Here is a 25,129-nt window from a genome sequence, read left to right as displayed (position 1 = left end):
AACACTCCCTCTTTTGCTCGTTTCTCCTCCTCTTCTTTTCTATTTTTTCTAAACTGAGCACCTGATGGCTTTGAACTTTTCTTGTCCATCTTCCATTGGTTTTAATTTTGGACTCCAGTATGAACACAAATCCCCCAACTCGAGGATCACCACAACATAACCTAATAGACCTACACCTTAGTTCACAGATTCACTTTGTCTTAGGTGTATTTCTGGGATTTCACACAACCCATGATTCAAATCATGAATACATAATGGGCTTGGATTTACAACATTAAGAACCCGTTCCACGGGTTGTCTATGAGACATTAAATCATCAAAATATAAATTTTAAATTGTTATTGATCCCTTTACCCCGAGTCCTAAAGTGTATATTTATTTTCTTACTCTTCTTATATTTATTGTTTGGTTACTTGCACTTCTGTAACTGGAGCCTCGTCGTCTCTCTATATACTGGACTGTATGTAGCGGAGATGACAATAAAGTTTACTTTGACTTCAGCAGCGAGCAGGCGCACCGAGGGCTCTCGCGCTCACTTTTCGCATATAGAATTTCGAAAAAAAATCGGTCCAAATTGTAAGTGTGTATCATAATGTCTGGTGTTTTCTTGTTTGTTGTTTTGTTTTTATTTTGTTTTATTTTGAGAGTTAGTTATTAGATGCTGCTCCAGCCAGCCACAGAATCCCCCGCAGCCCTGCCCTCTCCTCCCTGTGCCGAAAGCAGCAGGCGCACCTCGCAAACGGAGGGCGCCCTTACTCCCAGGAAATGGGCAATAGAAAACCGATCGGTGCCTATGCCATTCCCAATATGCACTGGCTGATGTCGGGGCAGCATGAGTACGAGCAATTTTTTTATTTTTTTTTGCCGATGCCCGTGATGCCGCCCCCCACCACGATGCCGCCTCGGGCAACCGCCCGTGTCGCCCGTATCAAAAACCACTACTGCTAGGGAGACTCTTATAAAAGCAAAGAAATACAATTTTAAAAACCGTAGAAAAAGAAAAGAAATGTTTGTTGTTAATCCCAGGACCCTAGGACCAGATCCTTGCCCAAGCAAAGGTTTAAATTAACCCCCTGAAAAAAAGAAACTAACATTTCCAAGGCCAAGAAAGCACCGTCTATGGTAAATGTGAGAAGTCACGTGGCTCAGGCAGGAGGATTACCTGGATTGCAGAACTGCACTGCCACCAAGAGGATTGTTGTAAAAAGCACTTCACTTATGTGGACAGTTCATTGGAGATGATAATTTACAGGATGAAGGAAACAAAATGCTGAGGAAAGAGTAATGATACCACAGTGTTTTAGAAGAGCATGTTATACATTTATTATTGAACCAGCTTTTGAAATCCAAAAGACAGGGTAAGGGATTAAAAAAAAATCATTGCACTACTTAATAAAGTATTACTAGTAACAACTCTCATACAAAATGTACAAATGTTTGTTAAAAATTTCATTATCATCATCAACAGACCTTCAAACGATTTTGGTTACAGATATAATACATAATGAAACTACTATGACACCACTTTAATGAAAGTTTCATAGAGTTTAAAGGAATATATATCAAACAACCCAACAAATTGCATGGAAAATGAACAGATGCACACTAAGCATACTGGTTGTGCCATTTTCTGAAAAGACATAAATAGTGGGACTGAGGTAATTGCTAGTGTATCAAGCAACGAAAAACTGTCCAACAAAAAACGATTCTAAGACACAAAAGGGATGCGTACAGAAATGAAGAAGAAAAACATTGATTCCCATTGTTTAAATAAGAGTTGTTGTCTTTTTAAAAACGTCTGATAACACTAAAGAAGTGTTTTGGATAAACCAATGTTCTTTCCAGATTCTGGAAAGCAGAAATCCACTTTGAATTAATGTTTCCATCTGATGTGGCAACAGTGAAGAAATACGAGTTCTACCAGGAGAAAATCAGATTGGATAAAAAGGCATGTCAGATGGAAGACACTGCAGGTGCCGCACTGAACTTCCTCTTTACTTTTTATGGCCCATGTTAGCTTGTCATCTTAAAAATATTGACCATTCGGGATTTACATTTGAAAGCCTGATTTGTGCTTGAGGTTTATTAGTTATATCATGACTGATGATCATTATTAAGATACCGAGAATGAACACCTTTGGAAATAAACTGTGGGAATTTGAAAGAACTGATATATTGAGGGTGTAGTAAATACTGGAAAATGATGTTTGAAGAACATCTGTATTTTTTTATGCATTAATGCTTCTTTTTCTTAGAAAAGAGTGTGTATAGGTCATAAATCTACATATTAAAGTGCTGAAGTGAAAAATCCACCAGTGAACCAAAGTAGATTTAACGGTGACCTTATAAGACTCTTTAAACTTCTTCCCCGTGAGTGATGGGGAAAACACTGGAATCGCTACCTGCCAAAAGTATAGAAAGGTACCAAAAACAGACAGTCACATTTTAAATACCATATTCCCATTAAAATTATAATATACTGAGGATGATGAAATTGTTGAGTTTTAATTAATTCAACCATATTTATCAAATATGTCTTGGAGGAGGAGCTTACTGAGCATGTTGAGATGTTGATAAATATATTTTCTGTTTTTTAAGGGGAAAAAACTAAACCTATACTTGTTTTAGAGAAGAAGGAACAGATGTAGATTCAAAGGTCTAATGTGTGGTTTAAAAAAGAAAGACGCACTGTCAGCTTCCCAAGAACCTTGGTTGTGAAGATCTGAAGTTACCCTTGACCTTCACTGGGTCTAAATCAATCTGAAGTAGAGTGGAAACAATTTAGGAAGTAAATGCACTGTACCACATAGGCTGCATAAATTCTACAGGAGGTGTAAAACTCACATCCCCACAAGTGAAAAGGCTCACACTGCTGAAAAAACACTCGCGCACAGACACTCGGATAGAGAAAATAAAGTGTATTTTTTCACTGTTCCAAAGTAGCTCACTCTTTGTCACACAGTGTACAGTATCTTTGTTTCACCCTATACAGACTGCTCAGAAACCAAGGAATGCAAGAATACACACAGAGAAATTAAACTGGCTCATTCTGCTGCACAATTATAATGAGTCTAGTTAAAAAGGTCAGTCTCTGCACACCAAAAGTGGGACTGCTTAATTATAACCAGAAGAACAATAACGAAAATATAATCTTTGGACTGCCAATTTCCCCCCTCAGTGTTTGTTAGTACAACTATACAGGTGGTTTTCAAATAAGCCTGTTCTTCTCTCCACTACCAGAACTTAACAGTTCACAATTCAGAAGGGTTCATAATGCCTTTTTTTTTTTTTTTAAATACATACATATATGTCCACCTGCACATGACACTGTGTCGTGGGTGTGTTTTTAAAGGCCATTTATAGTGAGCGTTAACCATCAGAAGAAGGCAGGGTAGCAGGATCTAATAGTCCAAAAACGGAAGGCCTATGAAGTCCAGTGATGAAGTAAGCACGAGTCAGCAAAAAGTCTCCACACTTCTATAAATGCTGATCCCAGGTGAGAATTACCATTCAGTGTCTGGTGGGATAGAGTGAAGGATTAATGAGCACTGGTCCCAGTTATGTGTAAGCAAAGGCTTGTGGTAAAGGGGTAAGGAAGTTCACTGATTGGTTGGTGGATCCAACAGGGAGTCAGGGATTGTGGATATTTATAGGTCACTCAGAGTCCCGTTGTACCTCAGAGGCATCGGCTCGACAGATAGGACAGGTCCTGTTAGCCTGGGAGAAAATTAAATAAAGAACCTAAATTATTAATGTACCAAATACAAACAGCACAGCAAATAAAGTGTGTGAATTTTCTGTTTACTGAAGTGATTTACAAGTCAGGAGAATGCAGGCTGCTAGATATAAACACGAGTGAGGCAATATCTGTTTGGAAGTTCAGTTGTCAGTTATTTGCTGTGCCATGACTGCCCTGCCTGAGCTTCACAACCTCAGTGGAATTTATTACCGTTATCCTAATAAAAGAATGTCATCACTCACCTTAAGCCACTTGTCTACACACTTGGTGTGGAACTCGTGATTACAGGGTAATACTCTCAGAAGCTGGCGTGACTCGAAGTCACACATGCACACCACACACCTGAAAGACAAATGTTAGGAGCGTTTTTTACACATGGTCTTGGGCTAACATTTTAAATTGCGCAAACACCTGCAACTGCTCACAAAACAAAAGAAAATCCACGCAAAAAGGTACTCACAGTGTTTGCTCAGATTGATGGTTGTTGGGGTTGAACCTGTATGATGGAAGCTGTTCTATATCTGCTTTAGTTAGACCTCTGGGCTTGGCCTCTCCCAGACGCTCTGCGAGGTTCAACAGGGCCTGAAGATTTCGAAGATAAAGGACATGTTTACAAAAAAAAACAGTCATCATATTAACTGTCGCTTGATTCTACGATGCAGTATTTTCAAACAAAATGAAAAATGTGACAGCTCGACAGCAGTTTGTTCTACCTCGTAGTTCTCCACCTCTCCATCATCCACATCCAGTTCTAGACTGATAGCAGGGGCCACATTTGGAGGCATAGGAAGCACAGACCTGTGGTGGATGAAGAGCATGAAGAAGTTTAATACACTGCATTCATTACCATCCTGAGGTACACTCAAATCTCTTGCAAATTCAGCCACGTAGTTCCAACAGAATTTTTTTTAAGAAGGAACTTACAAGAAGTAAGGCAGGAAGCTGGGGTGGTAGGGAGACGGGGGTACTGCCTGTTGAGAACGGTAACGTCGGCTTGTGAATCGCCGAGGCATAAAGTGAGGATAGGGCTAAGACACAGCAAAAGAGATGGAAAAAATGTATTACACTATGGTTAAAATTTTCATGTTACAAAAATCCTACATTGTAACATAAATGAACATCTGATTTGACAAATCTACTCACCACTGTAAAAAGCTCCTGTGACAGGGGGTCGTGGTGTGAAAGGAACTGGAGCGGTGTTGAAGGCGCCAGAGCAGAGGGCGGCTGGTGGTGATGGTGGTGATGGTGATGGTGGGCATAGCTGAAACCTCCACCCACTGAAAGCTGCTCTCCCAGAAGCTCAACCTCATTTTCAATCCTCTGTAAGGGCTGTGATTAAATGACGAAAGCATGCCAGGCGTTATGGCGGGTTAGACATGTTTGCTGTCCTATTTTTTTTTTCTTTGGAGATTTCAGCAAAATCACAAAACAGCATATTTTAATAACACAATTTATAACTGATGGCTTGACAGTTTAATTAATATTAAAAGTTGTAACTCCAATAATTCGACTACTCTTAAAGAGACACATTAAGACATGTAACATGTAAAATCTTAATATTTGGAACTTGAAGAAAAAAATAAAATGTACACGTCTTGTAATGTGGAATAAGAAACAGAAAAGAACACCAATTTACTCTATAACTTCTCATCTGTAGCTAAATAAAACACTTGGACAAATTAAACAAATATGCTGGTCTAGTTTTAGCAACATTTCTTGTATTCTACCTTTAGTATAACAAACAGCAACAGCAACTTTGGGCAAATAACACACCTGTGTTTGACTAGCACTGACACTGTTTAAAGTCTTTATAAAACCGGATATAAGTCACTGCATGTATTGCACACAGCGATATAGGTCATTGCCAGTAAAGCTGATCACGTACCGAACGCGGCTGTTGTGTCTGGAAAGGCAGGAACTGTCCGGGTGTGGCGAGGTGGGGCGGGTGGTGAGACATGTGAGGTGGAGGGTGAAGCAGGAACTGAGGATCACTGGATAGCAGTGAGGGAAAGGCATAGGGCACCGGCAAATGTTGCACTGAACATGCCTGTATCATCTGGAAGAGTGGAAGAGAAGAGAGAAATAAAATGGTGGTCACTGTAATATGTAGTCTCACCACAAGGTGGCAGCCACAACTGAGAAAACTAACTAGTTTCCTCAAACAGGAAAGGTTTTGGCACACTTTTGTTGCTCACTTTAGTTTTCTTTTAAAGAAACTGCACAGAACAAAGTGTTTTATTTTTCAAATCAACAAAGAAACCCACACACTCCTACTAACTTTTACACTGTTTTATGCCTCTCACCGGGTGGTAGTGTTGTCCAGTGCTGAAGACCACGCTGCAGGCAGGGACCTGTTGTTGTGAGGAGCAGGTAGGTGGAAGATGCTGACTGCTACACAAAGGCGCTGTGAGACCGTGAGTAGGGACTGGGGTCACCGTGTAGGAGACAGGTACAGTGCCCTGCTGCAGCTGATGAGAAATCACACCAAAGTTGAAGTACAGCCTCTCTCTCTCTCACACACACACACACACGCACACACACACACACACGCACTCACACACACACACGCGCACACACACGCGCGCACACACACGCACACGCACACACGCACACACGCACACACACACACACACACACACACACACACACACACGCAGCTTTCTATCATTTTCCACAGAAAATAAAATATTTGCAGACTGACCTGTTCATGCAAATCCATTACCATGGCTCCTTGTTGCTGTTGCGTTGAATGATGCTGTTGCTGATGATGGTGGTGGTGATGGTGGTGAGTGGCCGGGTGCAGTAGTCGCGATGATAGGCTGGGGGGATGGAAAGCTCGAGGTTCCTCTGAACCTACTCCTCCACCCCCAGACGTAGGAGGCTGACTGTAGGCGCTGGGAGTGTGTGTTGGGTATGTCTGCGGAGTGGATGGATGGGGGTTGTGGTGGTAGTTTTCATCCTGGAGCTCGGATGGTGACAGACGAGATATGGGGCCTTGGGTGGGGGGGTGGTGATGAGGAGGCAGGTGGCGAGAGGGTCTGGAGAGACGGCCACGCTGACGTCTTGCTGGTGGACTAAAAAAGGGATAAATAACAGTTTTATATCACAGACCCTGAGGTAAGTTGTAATAGTGGAAGTGTAAAAATAAATAAATAAATAAATAAAAATCTGGAAACTGCCACCTTACCTGCGTCTGTGCCGGGCTGGAGTGAGGCATCTCTCTTGGTGGTAATGTGAGTGAGGATGAGACTGTCTCCGATTTTGGGGTCCTGATTCCCAGGGGCGGATGGGAGGAGAAGGGGTGGATGGTGGGGGTGCAGATGAGGTTAGCTGTTCCAAGACGGACTGACTGGACAGCCTCTGGCGCTTTGGACTGGGGCTTTCCTCACTCTGTAGAGGGAGGGGTGAAACACGGAGGAGGAAAGGGGAGAGGGGAGAAGAGGAGAGAGGGAATGGATATTGTGGTCAGTGACCCATGGAACTCATATCAAATAAATCAATTTCACCATGCTTTTCAGTCCCTCTAGCCTACAATCCATACCATCACATTAGACATTATGTTCCTTTGTGACTAACGGTACTTCCTGTATATTCCATGCGAGCTTACATACTTTGCATGCGTGCATCTGTGAAAGAAAGCATATTACACCACCAGCTCTCAAAGGCCCTGAGAGTTGAAAGTCACTTCCTCTTGGCGCGAGGAAATGCAAACAAAACAAGCACTCACAAGCCCATGTGAGAATTACGAGAACACTCCCTAAATTGGATAGCTTGACAAATTCTTTCTTGCGAAGTCAAAAAAAGTCAACGATACATACACAAAAACAGAGACATAGCTCAGTTTATTAGTCATCCAGGTTTAGACTGACTAATAAGTTATACACCGCTTCAATCCTACCAACTCATCTGTGAGTCACTTCACTTACTGTCAAACAGTGACTCGCACGCTTAGCACTTGGTGAGGCAAGAACACACACATATCCATGTGTCAGTTCTTAGTCACTCTTTTACGAGGACCTTTGCTGTGCTCTGAAGAACACATGGATTCTTTAAGAAACACCACACACACACACACACACACACACACACACTTCCCCATAGTTACCCTCTCAATGCTCCCCCCCTTTCTACTTATTTGATCCCTGCTTCCAGCTCCCCTCTTCGTGGGAGAGACACGTTGTTAAAGTGTGATAAAAATGACTCAGCGGCTGTGACTTTTTAGCACACATACACACAGACACACACATACACAGCTCAGCAACCTTGAGAGCAGTGTGATAGCTAACAGGAAACAGCTGGAGAGCAGACTGCAGAAACTCACACACACACACGCACACAGTTATGGAAACGCCTGCAGACATGCGCAAATTCACATTCACACATGGGCAGCTGCCACCGTTTGAGTTCTACAGCCTATAAAGAACAATAGCTTCTGAAGTTCTTTAGAGGCAAACGCTGCTGTTCAAGAAAGAAAAAAAATGTTCAAAATGTATTCTGACTGCAGGCCCAAACAGAGTATACACTAATGGCTTGCCCATAATATTGAATGTGACCTGGGCTTGACAAGTTTATGGGAAAGGCAAACAATAACTACTACCAGGCAACAAGAATAACAAAAGAGTCATCTCCATACATCTCCATATGTTTAACAGAAATGGTGATGCAGGCCGCAGTTTTGAACTTAAATAGTTTGACCATAAATACAAATACCTTTAAAAAACAACAGTTTATTGGTCAGCTCCCTTTCATTAATCAGAATGAAAAAATGTGGATTTGGGTGTGCCTCTTCAATTTTTTATATGTCATGTGACTCACCATACACCTTATCATTTGGGTCCAAGATAAACAGAATACAAGCAAGTATGTTGTAACTTCTTTTGAAGCCATGTGATAGCTGAGCAAATCCTTTCCGCCTTATCCCCTGTTAAAATTCATTCAGAACTCTATTTTTAAGGGTTTTCTTCAACAGGTAAGGTGGAATGAACCAAACATTTTGAAAAATAAATACATGAATAAAATGGACAAGGCGCTTTGAGATGGCTTTTGCTTCAGTCTTGTTTTTGTATTACCGTACTACTCTGTAAGTCGTTTTCTAGAACACATCTCGTATTCGGTGCTGTAATGAATTCAGTTTATCTTCAAAGTACGAAATTTTCTTTCGTCAAACAGGCGAACTCGAAACAAACTAAACAAATAAAAATATGAGCCTTGACATGACGAGAAGACTAAGACTTCAGTCACACAAATATGTTTTCATTTTAAAACAAATCTCTGTACATACAAGCAGTGTTTTAGAGTTTTACAAATAATCTCTTGTCTGTACTAACAAGGCTATGAAGCCATATTAAAATGACGACACACATGCATGCTGGGCATGATTGTGACACTGTAAACAAGACAAAAGGGATTTTGGCTTATAGAAAAAACTACAATGAACGAAAAGCAAAAGGTACAAGAAGAAAGGACCTGGACCAAAGATGAGGAGTCGCAAAGCAAATATGACAATCTATTAAAGCAGTACCATAAGCATCATAAATTGGTACAGGAAGAAATGGCAATGGGGGGGAAAAAATGCCCACACAAGAAGGATGAAATGCCTAGCTATAATGTTTTGACCCAATTTAATTAGCAAACAAAGCTCAAACAGAAACGCAAGTCTTTTCTGCCTGCTGTCCAGGCTAAAACATAATCCCAGACTGTTTTTGAAACTAAAATCTGTGTTTTTAAATTCTTTTTTAGGATGGACACTTGGCATATATGAAGTACACATTAACAAATTAAACTTATTCCCACTGCTTTGCTTTTGAAACACATTTTTAATCACATTTAAAAGTCAGCAGATTCTTTCGGGAGACGCAACACAACATATGTTGAAGTTCAAGTTGGAATCGGAGTGAAACAGTGAGGATAGGTTATTTGTTACATAAGAAATGAAAAATAAGCTTTTCTCCATTTCATTTTATCAAAACCAGCAGAAGATACTACAATACACCCATTACGGCATTGGATGGAGGGCACTAGTGGCCCACCCCCACCCCACTCTGAGACACTAAGCTCCTCTCTTCCAACCCAACACCCCACAACCTCTCTACCAGCCTCGCCCCAACCCCAAAACCCTAGGGACATCTACTGTGCCCATTTTCATATCTAAGCCAGTCTCATCTACTCCCCACCCTTCCGAATAACCTCCTACCATCCCCCCTTTCCTTCCATCAGATAATCTAAACCAATCTATGATCGCCTCTTCATGTGCCCCCTGCTTTTTCCCTGTCTGCCTGCCCTGTCCAAGACCCTTGCTTAAAACATGAGGCCAAAAAAGGTTCTTAGACAGGACATACACATCTTAACAAATGCAGACTATTGCCCATTACTATGAAAGTTTGATGGGCCTGTCTACCCACGTTAGAGGGAGGGGAGCACTGCCAGACAAAGGTGTGTGTGTGTGTGTGTGTGTGTGTGTGTGTGTGTGTGTGTGTGTGTGTGTGTGTGTGTGTGTGTGTGTGTGTCCTAAAGCAATGTGTTATAATGTGTCCTCATGTTCTAATTGAGTGCCCGAACTTGTGAACTTATACACAGACACACACATCTGGTCCAAAAACAAAAGCTAATATGAGAAGAAAACATTCTGACACAAACAAACTGACACACTGTGACAAACTGTGAATCCATCTATGGCTCACACATCCTCCTATTCCTTCTCACAGCATCCACAGCATGTTCACAGACCAGAGTGGACAGACATCCTGAAGCAGAAGTGCAGACACACCCTTCCACATTCTCTTTCACCATGTCTACATTTGGGGTATGCATGTATCCACTCTCACCCACATACACATAGCAACTCTGGCCAACAGCTGTTATGGCTTCACTGTCTTTGCTGAGAACCAAAATAAAAGAGAGGCCCAGAGACTGCATGAAAATACAAACCTAAAAAAAATACAATAGAGACCGGGTTTCTCTTTCCTGCCATGAGAGCCTGTTCACGAATTTGCACACTGAGCAAATATGGTCATTTGCTTTTACAGATTCATTAATATTTTGCAGACATGCTCCCACTAGCACTCAAACACTTCTCCCTCCCCCACTTATTTTCTTTCCATCAACAAGATTTCAAAGCCCATTTTGTTTCCTCTGCCACTGTTCCTCCCTTCCTTCCCCTCCTTTCGCTTCTCTCACTCCAACCAAGTTCCACAGCTGGAGGTGAAATCATTAGCAATACCCCCTCCCTGTTTTTGGCCTCGCCTCTCTCCCTCCCCTCTTTTCCTCCAAGCTTTCTGCAACACCTTCCTCAGCATCCTGTCTCGCCTCTCCTCCTTTTTTTACCCGTTTTCCACTTCATCTGTTAGCTTTTAACACACAACTTCACTTGTGATGATGACTATCATTTACTCAAGTACACTTGTATACTGAAATATTATCAGTAGCACACACACAAACACACAAGGTTTTTGTTTTGTTTTTTTAAACTGGTAGCGCAAACATATAGTTTCTGAAACAAAAAGGATACGCACCCTTAGCAGAAAAGGGAAACTGTTTTTAGTGAAAACACTGCAAATAACGGAAAGCGGCTAAATGCAATATCCAGTAATCAGATTAATCTGCTGTAAACAACTGGACATCAGCTGGTTATTCAAAAGCATGGTATGGTATGCTTCATTACACAAAAGTAAACAACAAATACATGAAACGATGACAGCCTAACTATTTGTAAAGAATAAACTTAAACAACAATCTGCAGTCCTCTCTCACAGATGTATAATGTGCATACAGTTATGTACCACCTCTTAACATACTTTGGCATTTATGAAATGTAAAGCAGAGGCACTGCTGTTTGAGTTTCTCAAGGAGGCAATTGGAGGCAAATGTCTACACAAGAAGCCTCATTGCCTGCTGCTGAATACTAAACACCATCAAGCACTTCTCAGAGCTAAAGCTTCATCTCTGGGAGAGGGGTCATTAAACCAGTACATTTTAAAAGTTTTTCCATTTTCCAGAAATTCTGTGAAAACTTTAATAAATGTCTTTCTTACCTTATCGCTCTCCTCTCCATACGCATGGTCTGGGTGGCAGTGGTAGGACCCGCCAGAGGCTCCTGTACAAAGAAGGAAAGAACATGTAAGGCTTGCTACAAACCTTTCGAAATGAGTAGTTTTTCCTTATTATACCACTTTCAAGTCCATTTGAAGGTCACAATTGATGCCCCTGCATGGTCACAACAAATGGAGGGCACTCAGACATCCTTACTAAGCCATCTCTACACTCCTACGACTCTTTTTCCCCACTCAGACCCTCTTGGATGCAAAAAAAACTACAGCAAAAAGTCTTAAATTGCCCAGAAATCGCCATCATCTCCGCTTGGTAAGTTTAACAAAATTGTATTTGAACAAGCATTATCAGGCCAGGCTAAAAAGTTTCTCTATGTATTTCTCATCCAAAAATACAGAAGCAGCTCATTTCCCTAAAAATACAACGCAAAAATAGGCATCAGTTTTTCTTATGTACACGGCCATGAAAGTTATTTTTTTTCTGTGGTGTACTGTGTATCATTTTACAATATAAACTACAACATAAAAGGAATACCTTTTGGCGTCATTGACATTATAGCCATCATTGTTTGGAGACCTCTATTATCTCCATTTAATCCCTTTGTTGTTATTATTCTAACCCAACTTAAGGCTTTATACACAGCAGCAAAAAACAATGACAACATGTTTGTTTGTGAGAACGCTTGCTGACCGTGTGTACGGCAAAAAAGTGACTGAAACACATATGGCATACTCTTGTCTCACATCAGAGGCAGTAGATGTAGGCACACATGCAAAAACACACACACACAAAATAAACACAGTAATCCTGGATTAGAGAAGCTTTCTGATGATACCGCCGCTTCCATCACAGCTAAGACTTTTACTCTTTTGTTTTTCAACAATCCTTTCATCTTTTTATTGTCTTTCCTATTTATTCTGGCTTTTATTTTTCCTTTGTCGTGGGGACGTCTCTCGTCTGAGACGTCCTCACCACAGATGGTGGCAGTGGTATACACACCAAGGGTAAGCACTCCCAAGGGCACTCCAGACAAGACTACCTTTTCAATAAAAATGAACGAATCAAAAGTAAAAAGAAATAGATGCACAAAAAAAAATTACAAAGGTGTTTAAAAAGAGAATTTTTCACCTATCGGCTGTTTGTTTGTGGGATTTTTCCTGCTTACAGCCAGCCTCTTTGAAGAGAAGCTATGACTGACAACAAAGGGGGGAAGAGACAGAAAGAGGCAGAGTGAGGTTTTCACAACTGAATTCCTCAGTCCTTAAAAAGCATTTCCTTTCATACTTCAATCCCTAGAGCAGGACAAATAAATGGATTGAAAAGGTTGAAGTAAGTAAAGCTTATATTAGTGTAGTGAAAACCAGGCTAAAAGGCTATTTCCACTGAGATGATTTGGGACAGAATACTGGTGAAGTATATTCAGGGAGCTCGCCGGCTGCATAGCGGCTCGTCTCTGCAACACTCATTCACTGATCACAATAGGCAAAAATCCAGCTCCCTCCCTGAATGTGGTCTCACTTGCACATTGTCAGAATCCTGTAAATTGACTCAGAAACGAGTCATTCAGTTAGAGTCACTCTATAGAGCACAACACAGAAGCTACAGAGCAGGTTTAAAATGTTGCAGTAACATCGTGTTCACTGTTGGACTAACAGACTGTGCACAATCTTGGTTCTGCTGTTAGGGCACCGAGAAAAGCCGAATAGTGGGATTTGCAGTATGAATTACAATGTGCGAGGAAATGGCAAATTCTTCGACAATATCTAGGACGTTTTAGACAGTACAAAACGGATTTCATGGACACTGAACTACTGTACGAAGGACTTTGTCACATGAACCTTCATTGGCAAGCCACGGACTCTGCAAAGGATGTGACCTTCTTGAATCACCTTTTCCGTGTCTTCAGTCATTTTCGCAAATCCAATGAAGTCCCCAACTTTTCTTGGCATGTGAGGAAGCAGTGGGGTTGAACGTTAAACTGTCTTTGCCCCACCAAGTAAAAAGTCTATGACAAAGAAATGAGTAATATAATTAGCTGCTACTCAAGTAAGTCTCCCATTATAAATAAAGATATAGATAAAGTCCAATTTTACTGTTTTGGACTACAGTTGGTGATGGTTAGTCTTATTCTGCTGTGGAGACTTCAATGAGATTGTTGCAGCAGCACATGAACCAGTTCTTCACCTGGTTTGAGTGGCCCTCCCAGCTCACAGCAATTTTCCAGGGTAAAACAGCACCAGTCCAAGATAGCAGAGTTGGTAGTCAGTTGGTGACAATGAGCATCTTCGGAGAATAATAATATCTTGGACTAAAACAAAAGCAGTCTGGCCAATGAAGCAGTCAGTGTACAACTACAAGAGGCTAGGGTTAGCTGGAAAAACAGCTAACCTGGTTAAAAGCATAATGAACCAGTATTTGTGAAGTAACATTTACATACATGTGGGAAAACAGCAATAGGCTGCAAAGTTTTCTAAACTTAACTTTCAGGTGATTTTGTGTTTAAAAGTGAATTTTGCATAGCTATCTGAACAAGAGGAAGTCGGACACAGTAAGATATTTTGTTGCTAGAATAATAAGGTCAACACACTGCATCATGATGGAGAATTGGGTTTTTTTGACAATTAAATATCTGCCGTGTGACTCATAATACTAAAGACACAAAGTACTGCTTTAGAGCACCACAATTCATCTCTTGTCTCTTTGAAAGTCACAAAACAAACTTTTGAAAAAACTTTTAAAAAATGAACTGAGTGTGCAGTAACCATTTCCTGCTGTGTGAAATTTAAAAAGGTCTTATCTAAATGAAGGAAAAATGATTGCAAGCAATGCCAGCTTAAGTAACTATGTGGAGAATGAATAGTTTGCAGGCCCCGCCTTCCCCGTGGCTGCAGAAAATTGCCATCGACTTTAGTTGTTTGTTTCACGAAACCAGCACAACAATGTTGGCAGGAGAGGGTGAAGGAGGAGAGAGAACGAGAGAGAGAGAGAAGTGTGGGTGACAAGAAGAGGGCAAAAGGGAGGTGCAGAAGAAGAGGACAGGGCTGGAAACATGCATGAAAAGGTGAGACCACTGAGGAGGAAAGGGAGACAGGAACAGACACGGAGTGGAAGAAAAACGAGTGGAGGGAGAGAGAGAAAGAGAGAAGAGCCAGAGAGAGGGAACAGGGTGGGGGTTGTGGCTTCCCCTCTTGACTGCTATTGATTTTCTGTAAGCCTCAGAGTGCATCAGCTATTTCTATCCATTTCCTTCACCTCTCCCTCCCCTTCTCATCCCTCCCTCCCCCCCCTGCACTCAGCTCAGACACCCTCCTTACACATCCTCCTCCTCCTCACACTCTCCATCACTTCATCACCATCCCTCCCAGCCACCGATCTATTTCCCTATCTGCCGGCCTGTCTCCCTCCCATATATTCCTGAAGCTTTATCGCACGGCACCCACATTTCCTTTTCTTGCCCTATCGCACCATCTCTATCCATGATCTCCATCAGCCTCTCTCTTACCATCTATCTTTATTCAACTACATCTTCCCGTTTCATGTCCAAATGGAAAAACACAGGAGAGAGTGGGTGAACAGAAATGATAGATGAAAGGATAGATGATAGATAAGCAAAAGGTTTACTTAACAAATCACCAGCTCAACAGTAACAACCAGCCACAGAAGGCTTGCTGCAGAACTTGTATGCATTTACATAGCATTCACAGAAAGTAAGCAAAACTGAACATATGTATATCACACACATACACACGCATATACACACCTCTCACATCACCCCGCCTCCTGAACACATGTCAGAGCACACTTCACACCCTAGCGCAAAGCAGTCAAGTAACAAGCTGATATCCAAGCTTAAAATAGGCGGGCATGTAACGCTTGCCCAACCATTACCTGCTTCACACGCGCTTCATGGCAAAAGAGTGTGTCACGTATAGAAATGGGACTGATTCTACCGTTCTCCCACTTCATTGTCCTCCTACATTTCCTTCCTCATTATCTTTCTCATTATCTTTTTTTGTGTGTTCTGCTGCAGTCCTTGAGGTTGCTCCTCCATCCTGCATTTCTTCTCAAGCCTGAAAATTTACATCCCACAGTCTGCAAGCGTGTGCAGGTGGTTGCACATAACATACTTGAGTGCGAACTTGTTGTGAATATGGGCAACAGTGAGTAACTCACACGTCTATGTTCTTTTTTGAAACCTCATCTCTGCATGCCTACATCAGAATATTATGTCGTGTATGTATAATAAATAGTGTTTGCTGAAGCATCTTTCAATGTTTTTGGATTTAAACTTTTGCCATGGTGAAGTTTGCATGCCTTTGTGTGTGTGTGTGTGTGTGTGTGTGTGTGTGTGTGTGTGTGTGTGTGTGTGTGTGTGTGTGTGTGTGTGTGTGTGTGTGTTTGTTTTACCAAAAGTCCAAAATAGCCACAAAAAAAGCCCAAAACAGTTTAGAAGTTTAGAAGCATGTTTCTTTCAAATTAAGAGTCACTGAGTTCAAATATTAATGTAATCCATTCAAAAATCAACATTGTTTATTCATATTTATTACATACAGGTTAACACACAGATATTTTTTTGCATTGTTTAACTAAAGGGGAGGTTTCTCCATGCTCACCTTAAATAATAAGTGACTAATTTCATGGCAGCTACTTTCTAAACCAGTACATTGCTAGTAAACATAGTTCCAAGTCTGGTATTTTTGTGAGTATGCCTGTCCCAGTACTGTCTACGTGAGCTCAAATACAGGCTAAGTTTAAACATGAGCACAGTCCAAGAAATGGCCTATGGCTTCTTCCGACATGACAAAATGTTTAAAACTGGATGTGTAAATGTATAAAGTACATTCTTTATGACGAGGCTGGTATTGTTTTGACCTTCTGCATCTTTCAACATAATAGCAAAATGTGGATCTGCAGACACACAGAAACTTTACTGTGCTATGCCATTTGGGTATCTTAACACCCACTGAAGTATACTTTGCAACTGACTTTCATTTCATTATACTACAATGCAGGTCAGACTCAAACCCGAGCCACTGAACTCCATGCGGCATGTGGTCGCCTGCTCACCTACTGAGCTAAAGTGGTGCTCCACTACTACACTTTTTTTCTTTTTTGTTAAATCCGTCTCCCTGAACTATTACATCCATTAATTTTCTTGCTCTTGCTTTTAAAGTTTTCTGCTAACCAACTAGCACCAATACTCCCTGTACTCATACCAGCTTGCCCCGTGTCCCTTGTTCTTCTAAACAGAGCCCGCACGACTGAGTACTGGTTCAGGAGCCATAATGTCGATATAACCACATCCACAGAACAGAGGACAGTACTACCGCCAGCAGGTTCAATCCAGTGGAGTTGAGAGTCCATTCGCAGGGTACGAGACTCACTGGAAATGAACCTGGTCACACCGCTCCAGTATGCTGCTCTTCTATTATGTATTTGTGACACAAAAAATTTCAAAATTTTAATATTTGCAGAGGAGTTTTATTTCATAATTGATTTAAGAAAGCGCATGCGTTAGAAATAGTGGTCTAAGAACTCAATAGCGTTGCGGCTGATATGAAGCTGGTCTCTAGCGCGACTGTGACGTCATCCTGTCTGTATGCACATGTTTCTAACAGTCCCATTCCTGCTCCCAGCCCACCCAGGCAGCAAGTAAATAAGGCGTGTGCACTGACGCACCAAGTCAGTCGAGTTCATAAAAATACAAAATGCACACAGCGAACCGCTCTTTCACACTCGTTTTCTTTTCTCACTCTACCTTCTGTCTTCAGTCTTCCTCTCCACATTCCCCTCAGTGAAAGACAGAAGCCATCTGAGCAACAGCATTAGGACAAGGAAAGTAATGGGCAGAAAAGGAGAGTGCTAACTGTCTTAATTCTCTACTTTCCATCATAAATTTTGACACTAGTGCCACAAAGTGAGCTCTCAACTATTTGAACTACATTCTGAGGAGCCCATTGGAAATAGCTACTAATAAAATGTGCTTGCTCTCTGTCTTTGGGGCAACTAACACATCATTTATAAGCCAGGATCAAGAGTGTACCCTGGCTCTCTACTTATTAGAGCTGGGATCTGCTCCAATCCCTAACTTAAGTGAAACTAAGCCTCCTGGACATCTTTTATCTCAAATGAAAAGAAAGAAAGTGTAATATTATTTCATAAGCTGGAAGGTATAAATCTCACAGCCCCCAAAAAACCTCCAACTAGATACTGAGTAAATAAATAAGTAAATGAAATTATCTTCACATTCTGACCAATAAAACACCCTAAGTGCAATTAAAATATATATATATTTATACCAAAAACAAAACCCAATTTCCCATTTTTTTAAAGTTTTTTTTTTCACCCCTGAGAGCTTGAGAGGTGGCAGGAAAGGCTATCAAAACAAACACAGACAGAAGCTTATAGTTCACTGAAATATCTTAATGACTCTTCTCTACCATCCCTACAGCGTGTTCCACCTCTCTGCTGCCCATCTGTATGCACAGTATGTTTAAACAGTTCCTGTTTGCCAAAATACAGCTCCATGAAGCGCTGAATTTTCAATGGATGTAGCCTTTTAGCCATATGTTGGCAAAAGGATGAATGTTTGGAAAACACTCAGCATATGTGTGGACAGCAGAGAAGTGGATTATCCTGCACATGAGGTTTGGGGGTGGGAAGGGTTTTCTTACAGTTACACTTTACAAAACATCCAAAGCAAACTTACTACTTCAATCTACAACTATGCAGATTAAAATATTCAGTTCATGTAAATGAGCAGTCTTGGTTAAAGCAGTGAAAACAAAAGACAAACAGAGGTGGAAAGGGAGAAGGACACATTGAGGGGTAGTGTTGAAATGATCAACAAAGATAAGGATACTCAACTGTTGAGGCACAGAATTGCAACAGAAGCTATTTGAGATTAAAAAGAAATTTCCAAAGGCGAGAATAAGAAAATATAAATCATGAAGTTGTATTACACCCAAATTTCCCTTTGTAGGACAATTAAAGGATTATTCTATTCTGTATGAAGTTGGCTGGGTTTATACTTGTGCTAAGGGTTAATGGTGGCCCTATCATAGTACTTAAAAAGTACAACTTGACATAATATGCCATTTCCCAGCAGCTTACTGAGAAAGGGTTACATGAGCAGGAAAAGAATTTTACAAAAGAGGATATTTCTCGCAACAAAAGGGGAAACACAGGCTTGCAGCCATGATATAACAAAAAGGTACATCCAGAGGACATATGCAATTAAACTGAAAGCAACAGAAGGCCAACATGCAAACACCAGGAGCAAAGTATGCCTCCCTCCCATCCTCCTCCTTAATTCACTCACCATCCATTCCTTTCTGACACATACCTTTACCCACATTCCCAAAGTTAGTGCTTGTCTTGACTTCAGTCAACTGTTCTGGCCTCTTCATGCCTCCAACACTTTTTCAGTATCCACACCTCCTCTCAGGTTGCACACAACTGCTTTGTGCAAGAAAGACATGCTTCCTGTCTATGCTTTGCTTATGGCCGCACCCCTGACGTGCTACGTTTCTTCAACAGCCCTCTTCCTTATATTTGTTCACATCTTCCTTTTGTTATCACTGCCTGGTCTCAGCCTAATCATCTTCCCGTTCCTCATCCCCTGCCTGCAACTGACCTTCCTAAAACTCGTTCACTGTACTTGCTTAATGCAGTCCTATGACTACAAATTCCCACCACTGACTTGTTTTTTAACCAGCTATTGCAGTTTTTGCTCACTCATTGGCTTCCTTCTTCTCTCCTCATACTGACCTTTCTTCAGGAGTTAAGTGACCCTTTGGCATTCTCTCTTACACTTAGTCTCAGAAGCACCTTTTTTCCAAACCAGATCAGAGCCCTTTCCCTTAGATTCTGAGCTAATTTAAGGTCACTTTCCCCTATTCCAAGGATCCTCTCTTGCTGACCAAAGTGACTGCTTTGTTGTTTATTTGGAGTGACAGAGTAGCAGGGAACCCCTGCTACTTGGTCAATCCAAGTGAAAGAGTTTCTCTTCAAACTAGAGGGGGTTGCCTGGGCGACAAGACAAAGGAAAGCAAAAAAAACAGAGTGCATGTTTCCACTTCTGTTACAGACAGAAGGATGGAGAGGACAGGAGTGGAGTGGAGGGGTAGAGGTAGAGTGGCAGGATTGTCCGCCTCTCTGCTGCTTTGGGCAATCCATTAAAACGATCCCTCCATTAGACAAATGTGAAGGAGGAAGCCGAAGAAAATGGACCGGAGGGGTACAGAAAGGGTTGACTGATTCAGACAGGAGGGAGAAGTGAATGTGAGTAACAGGACAGACTGTGACAGAGGTGGGTCGCAATCAGGGTAAGATATCAGCTGCTACAAAGGATGTTTTTATCAACTCTGACCAATTGGCAGCAGTCTTAAACATTTTGAGAGCTTTTCTGTGCTTCTCTTTTGCAACCTCAAGTCTTAGTTTTGCAGACATCAGCTCTCTTAAGTCTGAAAACATAATGATTTCCTAAAAAGTCATGTGAACTTTATGACAGATAAAAAAAAAGAGGAAAATACCCTTTGCACTGTGTACAATATGAAACAAGTATGAAAGAACAACACATAAAGAGGAAAATGGGAGAAAAATAATTACAACGGGGGACTAGGAGAGTAGAGGAGATGAGTGGAGAAAAGGGGAGAGGAGAGGAGAGTAGGGAGGGGACTGAAGAGTACAGGATATCATTATCTTTCATGTCCAACGCAGGTGACTAGCAGTGGAAGAATGGATTAAGTATCCCTCCTCTCTCCCAGCAAGCAAATCCCATTCTGAGAATGGAAAGAGGGTTTAATAAGAGGTGTGTAGTGGTGGGAAAGGTCCAGCTAGCCAGCTGCTTTACTCTTGTAGGAGTACGTTTAACTATAAAAGTACACCCCCACCCCACCCCCTGCTTCCTGCAGTTAACAATGTAAACAGCACTCAATTAAAAATACATAGAAATAAAACAATAACTTACATTATATTTAAACTGCAATATCTACTAAATGAAAGAAACGTTTATATGTGTGCATTTGTTCTACTGTTAGACTCATCATCTACCTACACAAATGCAGGAGAGAGTAAAGTACAAACACAAATGTGTATATCCACCTGTAGCCTTTCTGAGTATCTGTTCTTTTGTGGGTATCAGGTTGTGTTGAAATTTGTCTGAACAACAAGTTGGTAAATTTATAGAATTTCTACCCAGGTCCTCCTCCTCTGAATCAAAATCAATTTGGATGGAAATACAATAAAGTCATTCCATTCATTGATTTGAGCTATCCATTTCACAGCGAAGCTACTATGATAGAGTACAGGCAGCAAGTCTCAGTGGGTCGATAAACTCTGAAGATAACTAGAAGCAGTTTGGTGAGACACTGTGACTTGGCAAACTAGTCTATATTTTTATTCTTATTCATATTAATTTATCTTGGTTCTTCGTTCCTTCCTAAGAACAACATACAGAGACACAACTTTATTTCCTTGGAACTCAACACAAAGGCATACAAGTAACACACACACACTGCTTTGACAACCTAATGACTGAGTGTTCAAAAGAGGCCTCTCTTTGTTTATGTGGGTTCAGCTGTGTTCTTGCTCTCAGTCTTCCAAACAGGTAAATCCAGTCTCTCTAAAGACCTGCTCAGTTTTTTGTGTACACAGATATGCAAACACCTACTGTTTAAAATGTGACAGTTTTTTTGTTTTGTTTTTTTAAGTCATCATCATCTTCATCATTATTACTCTTATATATAACTCAAGCCATGGACTTCAATAGTTTCATTTCACTGTGTATCTCGATGGTGTACCCAAGTGAGGACATATTTCGAAGAGGTGAGCAGAAGTAAGTACCTCCACAAAAAAAAAAAAAAAAAAAAAACTAGGCCGTCTGTCATATATGAGTTGCTTAGTGAGAGAAATGACTGCAGTCTTAGACATATCCCAAGAGGTAGAATCGGTATGAGTAATTTGTCTGCTGTAATGAGACCAAACCTAAACCCTGCTTTTCCCAGAGTCCTTACATTTTAATGTCAATGACTCAAATTAATTTGCAAAATAAAAACTTTATAAAGCAAAAGTTCCACTACACAACGTCTGTATAAAAAGGGGATTTTGTTTTAGAATGTTCCAATGTTTCTTTAAAATAATAATAATAATAATAATGATAACTAGTAAAATGTTTCCACAACACCCGTGGATACTACCAACTGCAGAAGCATTTTCAAACCTGTGAAGCCAGTTAGGTGTGCTATTAGCTTTAGTGAAAGGAAAACTTTCCCATAGCCTCAGTGAATGTGAAACTCTAGCTGTGCTGCTTCTATGTTATGAAGTTCACAACACTGCACTCACTGTGTTGTGTGAGAGTGCCCTCACATGTATTTAACACCCAACACCAGTCCACACATACTCTAACCAAGTTTGCTTTGCAATGGAGCAAAAACGTCACAGCAGAGGTTACCCAGGTAGCTGTGAATTAAAAAGAAAAGAACATTTGAAACGGAATACAACCTCAGACGGAAACCAAATATCTGTTAAAACAGAGGCCATGGCTAAGATTGTTTACCACTTTGCTCAGCTGATTCTCTGTCATAAGCACGTTTTTGTATGTGTATGTGCATTTATAACAGTAAATGCTGACTAAATATTGATCTATTCAATATCATAATATATGAGTAATATATGAGGATATTTTAACTCTTGTTCACAACTTCACAACAAGTTGGGTTATCTAGCTACAATTGTCCCTCTAAGAAGCTTTGAAAAAGAACAGACCATACGTAGTTTAGTCAAAGGTTTTGCCTGTACACATTATAAGGCTTGTTACCTAGCTACATCAATATTTGTGTAATTGACTAAAAGTAGACATGCCACAGTGCCTAAAGAAATGCAGTCTGGTTAACTAACTATGCACAGCAGTTCAACTGGCTTGAGGCTACCCCAGTCCAGAGCACAGGCTGCTGTTTTTCATTTGCCTACTGTATGTGCTAACTGTGTATCACATCCACACTATAGCTAAGTGGCAAGAACATAAAACACCCCATCTAATTAAAATACATCAAATGTGTTCACACATGCACAGACACTACAGTCATGCCAAGCCCAGGGCAGTCCCCTCCCTCTCTCTGTTAGCTTCTAAAGAAAGGTATTAGAACACCTCCGCTTATGTCCCTTCAACTCGCATACAGTGTGAAATTAAAAGTCTGAGTGGAGGTGTGACTCGCCTTTCCTTCTTGTTCTAAACCTACACAACCACATACACGTCCATTGACGATGACAAGTGGAGACGTTTACCTGCTGCTGGGATGCGGTGCGCTCCGGGAACAGAAGACAGCCTCTGAATGCCGGGAGAGGCGTTACTTCCTGGGGCTCGCTGCTGGTTCTCCGAGTGGATACTGTGAGTTCCAAGTGGTGCGCAAGCGGCACCGTTCTGCTGCTGTGGATGTAGTTGCTGCTGCTGCTGCTGCTGCTGATGGTGGTGGAGATGGTGGTGGTGGTGGTTAGATACCATAACTGCGCTGCCGGTCATTCCATTGCCATTTCCAACACCGCACGACTGATAATATCCAGACCGTGAGCGAGATCGAGTCCTTGGAGGTTCCATGGTCATTTGGTGGGGGTGAAGGGGGTGGAAAAGAAAAGAGGAGGACGCTTCTGGGGACTGCGGCGGAGAGCCGTTGGTAGATCCGGGCTGTACAAAGCCCCTCGCGCCGCTCTGGCTGTAACTATAGCCCCCGAGTCCTCTGCCCCCCTCCGCGCCCCCGTACTCTATTCGCTCCGCAGACTCTGTCGCCCCCGCCTCGTCGAATAAATCAGCCCCTTTAGGGACAGGCTCCGGGGTGGAGGGCAGCCGGGGGCAAACTCGAGGCTCCTGAGTCGTTGGCTGTCCAGCGGCTGCGATTGGCATTTCCTTTCGGGGGATTTCCTTCGTTTCTTTTCCTTTTTTGTTCCCTGCGTTTTCCTCTCGTTCCCCTCACCGAAGCAGCTTTTACACACTGTTAAAATGACAAATTAAATGAGTTAGGAAGAGTTAAATCGAGTTGTGAGGTACTCTGTTAACACTGTACATCACAACATTCACCAAGCTGGACTACCTACACAAACAAGTCAAAGCCATCAGTTTCTTTTGACATGCACGTGTGTTGTAATTTTGAGTTAACTGGTAGTTTGGTACTACAACTTTGCTATTTCATAAACTGGTTCATCAGCTTACATTGTGAATATTTAAGTTTTCACTCGATTATACTGTTTGGGAATTAAAAATAATAATAATCTACAAGAATGTGACAGGGATACGATTCCTCTCCCGGCTCACCAGCAGCTTTAACTTCACAACAGCAACGACCACGGCTCGCTAGCTGACGGGAAGCTAGCGTTTGGGGGCGATGCTAACATTAGTGCGCATAGCACGCTGTGGTAAAGGCGTTATGATGCTTCTTCTAACTATATAACTACAGTGTTACCACACCAGCTCGCTTTCTCGGAATCCCAATTATCCTCGAACCGACTTTAAAACAACTTTCGCCACTTTAACCCACATTTAAACTTGTTTAGCCAGCCTGCGTAATGTCGTTCGCTAGCTTGGCAAGCCATACCAACCCCTCCTCCTCTACCGACCAACACAGAGAAAAATCCCATAGCTAGCCACCCACGCCTCGAAGCGCTTTAAAATATTTGGTTAATAGTAAGAAAACAAAACGGTGTTGTGTATAAACTTATTCGTGTGATTTCGCTGCGTTGGGATGAGCCGGTAGAGCTTTCCCGGTTGTATGGAAGCAAACAGCAAAGCGCAGACAGAAACATTAAAAGTGGCCGGTCTAAAATTACAAAGAAAGAACCACGGCTAAAATTAACAGGATCTTAAGGAATGACCCCGCCTCTGTGTCTAACGCTGAAACCGGGTCTATTTCCCCTGCTCTGAGTATTTTTTTAACAACTTACCTTCAACGCGCTCTCCCCGACTGTACTCCCAACTCGGATCTGTCGATAATATTGCGAGCCCTGTCTGTGAGAGTGTATGAACGCGAGTGTGTGAGCCCAGTGTTCGCTCGGTGTCAGCGTGAAATGTGACAGACCGTCAACGCTCAAGTCGGATTTCACCAGACCGGATCAATCGACGACAGAAAACAGAGTGCATTTGTAGTTGCTTCCCCCAGACACAATGCTGGTTAAGTCACAGATGGCAAAAAAACACAGACAAATGACTAAAACTGTTAATGTTAGTTTGTTTTTATAAATACAATTTTAAAATCCGGACTTTACCGGTGAAACGAACCAGTTTAAGCTCGGCAATCTATTAGTAGGGCTGTTAAATCAGAAGCCGTGGATAGCAGAGAGGCAGACTAAAAGGGG

The 25,129-nt window shown here is 41.6% G+C and overlaps 1 protein-coding gene across 1 annotated transcript; it reads right to left on the bottom strand.

The window, feature by feature from the left end:
* Positions 1 to 1,306: 1,306 nt before the first annotated feature.
* Positions 1,307 to 24,873, bottom strand: rnf38 (ring finger protein 38). The gene is made up of 13 exons (XM_085277858.1): positions 24,719 to 24,873; positions 23,072 to 23,772; positions 11,770 to 11,831; positions 6,927 to 7,129; positions 6,441 to 6,813; positions 6,043 to 6,207; positions 5,625 to 5,795; positions 4,883 to 5,068; positions 4,664 to 4,767; positions 4,453 to 4,537; positions 4,200 to 4,321; positions 3,982 to 4,081; positions 1,307 to 3,717 (listed from the first exon to the last, which is right to left on the bottom strand). Exons 2-13 carry the CDS (start codon positions 23,682 to 23,684, stop codon positions 3,655 to 3,657), a joined length of 2,247 nt encoding a protein of 748 aa, XP_085133984.1. The 5' UTR covers positions 23,685 to 23,772; positions 24,719 to 24,873; the 3' UTR covers positions 1,307 to 3,654.
* Positions 24,874 to 25,129: the final 256 nt, after the last annotated feature.

This window comes from Mchenga conophoros, linkage group LG6, assembly GCF_057382185.1.
Source record: "Mchenga conophoros isolate Kocher_MC1m ecotype Shallow Benthic linkage group LG6, M_conophoros_male_GT1.1, whole genome shotgun sequence".
NCBI lineage: Eukaryota > Metazoa > Chordata > Actinopteri > Cichliformes > Cichlidae > Mchenga > Mchenga conophoros.
This window is presented reverse-complemented; position numbering and strand designations above follow the sequence as displayed.